This window comes from Chaetodon auriga, chromosome 15, assembly GCF_051107435.1.
Source record: "Chaetodon auriga isolate fChaAug3 chromosome 15, fChaAug3.hap1, whole genome shotgun sequence".
NCBI lineage: Eukaryota > Metazoa > Chordata > Actinopteri > Chaetodontiformes > Chaetodontidae > Chaetodon > Chaetodon auriga.
The window spans coordinates 10,247,350-10,257,916 of NC_135088.1; the positions used below are offsets into that span (position 1 = coordinate 10,247,350).

General features: G+C 41.1%; 1 protein-coding gene across 2 annotated transcripts; it reads right to left on the reverse strand.

Moving 5' to 3' along the window:
- Nucleotides 1-570: 570 nt before the first annotated feature.
- On the reverse strand, nucleotides 571-9,834 carry LOC143332540 (LIM domain kinase 1-like). 2 transcript variants are annotated; one of them, XM_076750115.1, is made up of 15 exons: nucleotides 9,357-9,834; nucleotides 6,860-6,998; nucleotides 5,770-5,879; nucleotides 5,430-5,603; nucleotides 5,206-5,311; nucleotides 4,797-5,068; nucleotides 4,528-4,717; nucleotides 4,327-4,413; nucleotides 3,870-4,001; nucleotides 3,715-3,774; nucleotides 3,546-3,611; nucleotides 2,714-2,900; nucleotides 2,526-2,581; nucleotides 2,197-2,354; nucleotides 571-1,881 (listed from the first exon to the last, which is right to left on the reverse strand). In XM_076750115.1, exons 1-15 carry the CDS (start codon nucleotides 9,398-9,400, stop codon nucleotides 1,287-1,289), a joined length of 2,376 nt encoding a protein of 791 aa, XP_076606230.1. In that variant the 5' UTR covers nucleotides 9,401-9,834; the 3' UTR covers nucleotides 571-1,286. The 2 variants fall into 2 exon arrangements, with proteins under 2 accessions (XP_076606230.1, XP_076606231.1); XM_076750116.1 differs by having other exon boundaries at nucleotides 605-1,881; nucleotides 4,327-4,401.
- Between the last annotated feature and the right edge of the window lie 733 nt (nucleotides 9,835-10,567).

The following is a 10,567-nucleotide window of genomic DNA, read 5'->3' on the forward strand; positions in this document are numbered from 1 at the left end:
GTTTTAATGTAGTGTAGCTAGTTTTTTAGTTTTTTTCATTTTATATCGGTATACCAATGACAAATAGCTTAAGAATAGACATATATAATGGAGATAAATCTTGTTTAATATTTGGTCCCTTACAAATTAAATAAGGAGATAGCTAAGCTAATGCTATTTTTCAGAGAAAGGGATGCTTAGCTAATGTAAGCTGTGTGATTTGAATGTAATGTTATTGATAATTGCTAGTTACTGGAGAGGCACACATGGCTAGCCGAAGTAGATTACAGCTACATTCCTTGTAAAAACACCATTTAATTCACTATGACTTTTTCAAGGCCACCTGTCAAGCCTACAAGAGGTGAGTGTTTGATACCAGGTTCATACATAAGGTAAGTTTTTGTAAGTGTTTGTTTAAGCTTAATGATGTAAAGTTACTCTAAGCTATAGGTGAAATATCAGAATACCAATGTCAAGAAAAACAAATAACCTTCTGTGCTAAATTCCAGAGAACTGCCTTAGAAAAGGACTGTTTGATAATCAAGTAGGAGCAAATTTTACTAGTGAGACATTAAATGTCAATAGTCATTTCAGTTAACACATGAATTTATATATTTTTTTTATTAATTTAACTATTAGTTCGTATTACAGTTGTAGTTTTATATATGCTCAGCTCAGTGTGTTGTATGTGCTCTGAAAATTTTATACAGAAAATACATAACGTATTCTGATAAATTATTGACCCATGCAATATAGCTTAAAGTATAAAGTGCCTTGTGTTTCACAGTTTCTGCACAAAGTTGAGGCTTGAGCCCGACTGATAAACTGACTGGCCAATATTATCCTATTACAGATATACTGATATCATCATGGATGCTGGGTGATAAGAAAAGAGAAATTGTAGTACAGAAATGTCAAAGATATGTTTGAGGTAATTTGGAAACACTGTCACTATTACATTGTCTGCCCACCAGAGAGCACTGACAGATTTTGTGAAATCTAAGACGTAAGGTATCGATTAGATATCCACTAAATCCTGTATCGGTCAGGGTGTAGTTGAAACCACATAAATACTGTTTCACAGAGCAATCTGAGGCAACAACATGGCTGTTGTTATCAAGCTGCATACAGATCTGTTTCAGATTTTTCATGCAAAATATCCCCATGCATTAGTCCTCCCTATACAGCTTTTATTGTTCACTTCTGTCCCAGTTGTTTGAAAAGGCACACATGTCTTGGTGAAGTGTTTTTATCCGTCAAAAGTGGGCTTTGTAGACGAGTCCAGTCTTGACCATTAGATGAAGCAGTCAGAGAAAAGAGCTGTCCTCTGTAGTTCTGTCCCACAGCACTCTGCATATCCTTCTGGGCCTGTTGGACCGGCCTATTAGGGAGTTGTTGACCTGCAGCAGTTGTGAGGGCTCATGCTGGGCTTTTGGTTGTCCTGAGGGGTTTTTGTGTTCATAAGTTTCAGACCCATTCTTGCTTGAGTCTGTACTTGCAGATGTGCAACAGGTCTGGCTCTTGTCTTGTGAGTGGTCATTAGAGTGTTCGGTCAAGTGGTTGTGCTCAGTCCTCTCATTATGGTTGTCATGCGTGTGTTGCTGTTCATCTGAATGGCTGTCAGGTGTGCCATTTTGATCTTGGCCCTGAGTGAGGTGACTTGGCTCTGTGTGTGTGTTTGTGTTGTCTGAATGTAGCATGGGGTCTGGGCTCTGTCTTTGTGAACAGTGGGTCTGTTCATGAGAATCAAGGGTCCTGTCCTGATTGTGAAAATGGTTTTGATGGTTGTGAGTCTGCCAGAAGGCTCTGCGAAGCTGCTCCAACTCAGATAGCATAGGTAGACCAATGTCCAGGTGCATCAGTAGGTTCTCCAGCCACTCCTCCAGCTTTGAAAAGGAAGGGCTGAAAGCATAAAGACAAAGGCTTATGATGAGAGGTTGTTAGGATTGGTTGAGAAGTTACTGTACTGTATTTACAACATTAGACTACCACAGCATTTTGACACCATCAGGTGAAGCTGATAACTTTCGAGTAAGTCATAAAGGACTAACTTACCCCAAAATGTACAAATATCCCACTCTTTTAATGAGGTAGCTCTTGGTTATTTTAAGTAGTGGTGGCTGTAGTTGTTTGGTTAACTGAAATTAACTGAATAATTAAAATGTGTTTTCGAAACAAGCAGTTTGAAATAGTTGTATTGGATTTGTGCAATCATACCGTTTATCAGCGTCCATGTCACAGCAGAGGACAGCCAGTGGAAGGAAGGCTGAGGGGCATTGTGGAGTGTAGTACTGCTGCAGGAAACCATGTACATTTAGGCCAAAGTCATTTGTCCGGGGAAGGTAGTCAGGGTCGGCGTTCACTCGACCTATTATCTTAAGAGAGTGATCAGATGCCTGATTAATTAACGTTTCTTTGATGTTTACACAGCATTGTAGCTTAAGAATTCCTACATTTTTTTTTACATCACACCATATCTTTTTAATTCTACAAACTCAAGTGCTTAATACTTTCAGCAATATTTTACCCTGCCTAGCTGTTCTTACCTCACATATCATGATACCAAAGGAAAAGATGTCCACCCGTTCGTCATAGCTTTTCCCTGAGAGGTGCAGAGGAAAGATTGGAAAATGTGAGCCACACCTTTACTGTCTTGTACTGACCCATGACAGAGGTGATTGAGAGACTGGGGATCCCCTGCTATAAATGATAGTCCTGTACTGCGTGCACTCACCATGGATCATCTCAGGGGCCATCCAGTAGGGGTTTCCTACCACAGTGTACCGTTTTCTCCGGTCAGGCCTGCGGAGCTCTGTCAGCGGCCCCTTCGCAGGCCGTTCCATAGAGGATGTTCTGCCCTGATTCCTCTCCTCCATTACCAGCCTGGCTAGTCCAAAATCTGCTACCACTACAGACTGGTTCTAAACGAGGGAGAGAGAGAGAAAGATATGTTAAGAACATTTATTGGAGGAGTTATGCTTGAGGTCTATGTTGGTTGTGTTGGTCTGTTTTTGTTAAAAGTGCAATATGTAGCATATGTGTTTCCCAAAAATATAGATCACATTTTCCATAAATCGTAAGTCTTCTATAGCATCCTTGAAGTCAGTTACGTGTGCGACAAAGAAAAGCTAACATTAAAAATATGCAGTTTTGAAAAGTTTGATTTTTGATGACATTCTAGCTTTAAAAAATTAAAAAAAGAAAAATACTGAGGCTGGCAATAGCTGGAAGATTTTCCTGTTTGTGAAAACTGAGAAAATTTGAATTCCTATCCAGATGACTGCATTTCACACATTGGTCTTTGCCATTTAATAATAACTGATAAGAGATTTGCTAAACTTGGAACAGACCTGATTATTTTATCAACTTGGAATTGAATCGAAAATGGAGCTGTCTATCAAATTATTGTTTGTTTTATTCCACTCATTTCTGAAATGTAATGAAGTAATCAACATATTGATGGAACACTGCAACACAGTGGGGGAATTGTCATTTTTGATGTTTGTGCATCCTACAGTGAAGATATATGGTGTTTGCTGATGTGTGTGATGGAGTCACTTGTTTACCTCTCTGACCAGGCAGTTGTGTGAGTTGAGATCTCGATGGATGACATTCATTGAGTGTAGATAGGCCTGAGCAGGAGAGAGGTTATAAACATTAGGGTGTGTCGGGACCAGATTAAGAAATTATTAGTTTCAACCTTTTACTTTTAGTATACTGACCAGGAACACTCACCATTCCAGCTGCAATGTCTTTGGCATAACTCACTCTTATACTCCAGGGAAAATTCTTGTCCTACAAAGGCAAGAACCAACATGCTGTGTCTGAGTCCTCTTGACAGTACTCCTGACAGTACTCATGGAACAACACAACAACCTATTTTAACTTACCATTTTTGTGATGGTCTCTCTGAGAGTTCCTCCCTGGATGTATTCAGAGACGAAGTTAATTCGTTTGTCTTTGTAAAACAGTCCAATGAACTTTAAAACGTTAGGATGGTCCAGACAGCGCATCACCTTCACCTGTACAAATCGAGAGGAATTCTGTTCAAACAAATGCGGACGTCATTTGTAGCAACATGAAAATACCTCATTGGTAAGACAGTCATCTAGTAACCCTCTTGATGGTGTAAGATTTAAACAAGGTTTAAACATTCCTGAACAAATCCATCTTTTGTAGCAACTTAGTGAAGAGCATCCACCTTCCTTAACTTAGTGTAGACCCCTCCCCCCATCTTCTAAATTAAATGACAGCCAGCAGGGTTGGTAGAGATTAAATTGCTTAGAGTAATTCCCCACTATTTACATTTTAAATCATGACGCCTTTCCTTCTCTGATGACCACTTACCTCCTTTAAGAAAGTCTTCTGTGTCTCTTCGTCAAACCTTATCAACTCTTTCATCACCATCACCTCCCCTGTTTCCTGGTGTGTTACCTTGACAGCAACATGTTAATCACAATGCTGATTAGGATGAATGAATTGACAACAAACATAATATTGAAAGGGACAAAGTGATAGTGAAAGTGATGAAAAATGTAGCTGCGGCACCTTAACAGCCTGTCCAAAGAAGCCCTTTCCAAGCACTTCTCCATGGATGAGGTCTGAAGGTCTGAAGATGCGATGGGTCCGATCTCCAGAGTCCACACGAAGAGACTCTGAGCGAACCATGTCTCTTCTTTGAGATAAAAGTGACAGTGCTCCAGGGGACAGAGGGCACTTATCTATACTACAGCTGCGTCTGAGAAATAAAAAGAAAGACTTAGACGAAGAGAAACAGAGGAGTAATGAATCGTAGTAAGCCGAGAGTCAGCACGTACAGAATGTGTCTGGATCGCATTCCCGTTGTTCCTTGGTGCTGAGACGGTGAGAGGCTCATTGTGATTGGTCCATCTGTCTCTTCCCCAGGACTTGGCTCTTCCTCCAGACTTGGGAGTTTGTGGGTTGAAGCAAGTTTCTCGCGTACACAAGGGTCAGGACAGCTGCTGTCATCCTGGGAATTGTTGGAGCGAAGGAGATCGTCAGGAGACTGCGGATTGTGCTCAATGGTCAGCTGCAGTGGTCTGTTTGTGTCCTGGATCACACGGTTTATCTAGAGGAAAGGGTATGGACGTTACTACTTTTTCTGTCTTATTTATTTAGTATTGTTTTTGTGCATGCCAGGAAGTGTATCTACATCTCACTTAGTTATGATATTATTGCTGAATTGGTGAATGGTTTGAGGCCTACCTCATCTGGGGAAATGTTGCGGACAGGAATGCCATTGACCTCCAGTACTCGGTCACCAGTGTGCACAGAGGGAAGCAGGTCACGGCTGAGGACAGCTGAGTCTAACCTGTGGGAGAATGGCAATGAGTGAATGGGTGCAGGAATGAGGGGGTGAGACAGAAAACAAGCCAGGGGTGTTGGATCAGTGTTTGGGTTTAGACACAAGTCTTACATTTTAGACTCACCCTGTGACAGTGACAAGAAGGCCTTTCTCTTGGCTGAGGTCAGTGGCTACAGTCAGGCCTCGTCGGCCACCTGCACGGGGAGGGAAGGACACCAGTGCCACCATATGTGGACTCTTGGTGAGAGGAGAGGCTGGCCTCACAGTTGATTCTACACCTTGACAGAAACAATGGCCGCTATGGAATAGACAAATCAGGACATAAAAGAAAGGGCACTCATCAGAAACAGAAATCTGTTTGACCAAAAATTCTACTTGAATCATTCAGCTCACAACTTCCCTCATGCAGTTCTATTGATGACTTGCTTTTTTTTTTTTTTTTCCTGTTTCTGCTTCAAACTTACCAGTAGAGCTCGGAGCGTTCGACGAGTGTGTAGGTGTCTCCGTCTCCAATGAACATTTCACAGCTCATGCAAGTGAAGCATTCAGGGTGGTACTTCTGCTCTCCAGCAACCTGTTTAAACAGAGGGCAGAGTGATAATACACAATGCAGAGGCCAAAAGAGTAATGTTGGTTTTTACAAGATGACATTTGGTGGGGTCAGACTTTAGGGGCTCCTCTGAATTATATTTCACTACATTCCTGCATCAAGGCCTTGTAGTGTCAGGATGTTTTTAGAGGATATCCTCTGGTTTTGCGAGTTGAAAGAAAAGAGCATTTACTTTCATACCAGGAGGAAAACAAGAGGCCGGAAGGCTTTGAATGTTTGAATAGACGGCGCAGCATGCTGTGATTCGGTATTTCTTGTTGCGGTATTAGATCCTACAGAGGTTATTGCCATACTTCCATCCGTGATATTACATAATGCACATATTTGATATTTGTATGACCATCAGTCACTTCGAACAAATGGTGGCTTTGAATGATCAATAAAGCAGCTATTTTTAAAGTAGCTCACCAGCTATCAATCAATTTGTTGCTGGCTGAGTTCAAAATGTTTTGGCAGAAAAACAGAGAGGAGCATTGTCTGCTAAGGTGACTTTGGCTCGGGACTGTTTGTTGGATCTGTTTGTCAGCTGTGATGTTGTGACTAATTATAATGAAATGTTAGCCAGCATTACGAAATAAGACCAGAGAGGAAGAACTGGTTAGGAAATTAGGCTTTCCTCTTATTAAGTTTAGAAGTTTATGTACAGTGAAGTTTGTGGCCTGCATAGACAAAAAGTGTTTGGTAAGAAACAGTTTTACTCGGCTGTTAAGTTACAGTATTTCCTTAACATGTCAGAGTGATAGCACAATCGACATAACACACGATGAATTTGTGTGTTTTGTTGCTTTGTGGTACAAAGTTTTAACCCTCCTTTTTGGTTATCTACCTGTCCCTATCTAAAAAAATCAGTGAGATTATTTCATAAGAATTCTTTTGAAGTCTTATTGTGAAGCCCTAATTCAAGGTGCAATAGATGGACAGATCATTTCTTCTTTTCATATTACCATAATGAGTCCTGTTGTGATGGTCTCCCTGCAGCCGTGGCAGTGCTCTCCATAACGGGCCCAGTAGTGCTTCTTACAGTAGGGCTGTCCTTCTCTTTCATAGTACCAGTGAGACAGGATACAGCCACATTCACAACACCTAAGGAAAGAGGGACACAGGGAGGAGACACAGGGTGACATGGTGAGATGGCAGAAAGATGAAACGAGAGAAGATGCAGATTTAGGTTTAGATTTAGGCTGTAAAACGATAGATGCTTCAGAGGTGTTTTCAAACAAAGTAATGTGAGACTAATCAGTGATGGAACACATGAGACTTCGGAGGAAAGCCGACCTGCTCCATCGTCACTCATGGGATCAGGTAGAACACTTCCAGGTCAGTTGAACCATAAATATCACCTTCAGTTTAGCCTATTTTTAACACACAGAGGTATTCTGTGTACCTAATTCCTTCCCAGTCTTGTGATTCTGGAACGTGTGTGATGCTTTTTATTAGTCACAAAGTTGAGACTGAGATGTCAGGTTGCTGGTGAGTCTCCAGCACACGCCTGGAGGAAATACAGTTATCTTCACTGCAGGCATGGTTTTGAAATGATGCACTATATATCTTGAACTGCTGATATCACTGTGACTGAGAGCACAATTAGACTAATATTGCCTCATACAAAAGGACTACTCATGTAGCGTCACTGGTCAGTCACATGTCTTCACAAAAACACTGTAACTTAGTGTTAGTTTCCAGTGGGCACACCCACTCAGAGATTGCAAGAAAAGAAGAAATAAAGTGCAAACATTACGACAGTTGGCACTTAAAAAGCACTTGTTCCTTAAATGTGGTGCAGCATGTTGATTTTCAGTACTTTAAAATCTACAAACAGAAACTTTCTGTGGCGTCCCGTCTTGAACTGAATGTAAAGTAGTACTTTTGTACAAAAAAAAACCTGCTTCCTTATCTCTCCAACACTATAACCGGAGTGGGAGGTGACTTCCTGGACAGAGTACAGCTCCATGTTTCCTCTCAACTGTAAATGCCATGCTGTTCTTACAATAGGGAATGAAAAGGTTGCCTTACTATTGAGAATGAAGCCATTGGGGAGGAAAAAAACTGAGCTTTCCTCCAATGTAAAAGACACTTAATGACAGCATTTGACTGTGATCAACCATATTATTATACTTTTTTTTTTAATTACATTTGGAAAATGTTAATTGTGCCATTAGTGCAGTCTTAAATCTTGTAACTCAGTTCAAAGTGATAACAAGCATCATCCTACTTCTTTTACATTTTGGTATTAATCAGTCGGTTTTGGGGTTTTGTATTGTGCTTGCCAAAGATTGCTTCAGTGTCACTAGTGTGACAACTGTGCCAAGGATTTCCTCTATTTCTTCTCTTTATTCCAAAGAAATGTTGCTGCTGTTGGTAATTTAAGACGCATTACTTCTTGTGACTATGTCTGCTGGAGAACTGAGGGAAGTACTGTTAGAGATCTATTAGACCTGACTGTCATTCGTTACTGAAGAAATAATTACAGTAACTAATAAAACCATCAAACAGCTGCAGGTTTATTTTAGACCTCCTGTCTTTGTTATTGTGCTGCTGGCAACGGATGTAGAACCTTCCAGCTCAACATCTGCGATTCCACCTAAACATCTGGTTGTAGGAAAACCCTGGCATCAGCCCAGACATACATCCAGAGAATTCATTCTCTCTCTGTTTCCTACTGCTACCCAACTCCTCACATTTCCTCATTTTTCCACCTGAAAATATTTGCCACATCTGGCTCGTGCTGCATCTTACTCTTATTTTTAGCCATTTATAAACCTCGTCTCTGTTATAAGAGCTGTTGTGAACAAAAGCGGAGCTGTGGACACACCAGCACCTGCTGTACATAAAGCAAACATGTTATGATGTCAGGACATTAACCTTGGTCAAATGTTAAGAATCTGATGACGTATTCTCCTGCCATGGTTTCCTCCCTGTTCTGTCTGTGTCGCCCTACTGGATTTCCTTTAGAAAACAGTAGATCTTAAAAGGGGACATTTGTTTGTGATCTAATTATATTGTGTTGGATGTTACAGGGGTACTGCCTCAATGGTGTTTTGTATGTAGTTTAAGTGTGTGCATTTGTACTTTATTCTGTATTTGTGTTTTGATATAGATCTGAGGAAGAGCCGTTGTTGATGAGGTAAAACAACTAAAAAAGACAACAAACATAAACACCTTAGTTATGGATAGTACTGTAGACTGCTTGGACACCTGGCAAGGCAACAACTTTACCTGTTATTGTTTTGGTTTCATACACTACTCATACACATACTCATAGTTGATGTGAAAGAAGGGAGGATTAGATTACTCATGTATCTGTTTGTCGCTGCAAAGAGGAAGTACTGCAGACGTTGAGCTACAGTTTCTCCTTCTCTTACTTTCGTTCACTCTTTGGTACTCTTTCCTTTCTGTCACTTAGACATACACATTTCACCAATTAATAACAGTAGCTCTTACCGTCCTTTCATTCCTCTCCGAAACCTCTGGTCCCGTCGGGACATTCTGCCCTCTCAGTCCACCGATGGACAACTGTCACTCAGAAAGAATCAGTGAAGCCAGAAGCTCGTTTTCTGCATGTGTTCATGAGCGGATCCTACATGTATTCTGCTGTGACTTTCAGCAGGCGTTGGCTTTTTTCTCTCCCTCTCTCAGTCCGTGCACTCAGAGGCTTCCTGTGCATATGCGTTCCCCCTCTAATGTGCAGAGTAGCTGTGTGAGAAAAAAGTGACCCACTGACACCAGCTGGCCAGTCTCCCTCTGCTGGCTACTGAGAAACAGACCGATCCCAGTATAGAAGTTCTGCTCCACCGTCCCTCTCCTGTTACGCTCCGTATGTAGACCTCTGCAAGATACAATTACACTCCTCTGCAGAGTCCACACTGCACGGGGGAGTTAAGCTCAGTGAGTCTAAAATATGAAGCTACATAGACTTAAGATACGTGTGTTTTTCTCACAAGTGATTTGAGCGAGGGTTTAGAAATGAGCTCTGTTCCCATCAGCACAGGCATAATCTCTTTATGAATGCCCCAATTACTGCACTGTCCTGACCCCACAGTAAAGCCCTCTATTCATCACACACAAGAAACAAAGAGGGAGAATTCAGTTAAAGCTCAAGAATGGGGAACAGCTCAAATTGAGGAGGAGAAAACCGTTGATGCTGTTCAGTATGAAGTTAAGATATGCACAGATTATCCTTGTGAGTGTGACTCTGCTGCAGTTTATTTAGCTTGAAGAGCAAAAGACACCAAAGTGACCACCAAAGAGCCATGAGCAATGTCAGAAGCATAGCACTGTAGATTTCTTAAAGGGTATCTGTTATTTGTTGTTTCAAACTAAATTTCTACAATTAATCCACTCATTAGGTTTATAGCTTCACACTGTGCTTAATAGTAGTGGTGTGCCATGTCTGCAGATGCATTTTTTCATTGCACAGAGCACGTCAGGAAAACTGAAAGACAGAAACAGGTGTGTGTGTTAATGTGTGTGGAGGGGGTGCTTCTATCATCAGACTCACAGGGTGATGAAAACAAGTCATTTTTCTGATGGGACAACTTGTATTATACTATATATGTGATTCTGTCACAGCATGATCTGTTCTGTTCTTCTTTGTTATGTTTTCTATGGTTTAGTTGATTTGTTTGTGCTCATTGGATTTAGGATTTACCAAT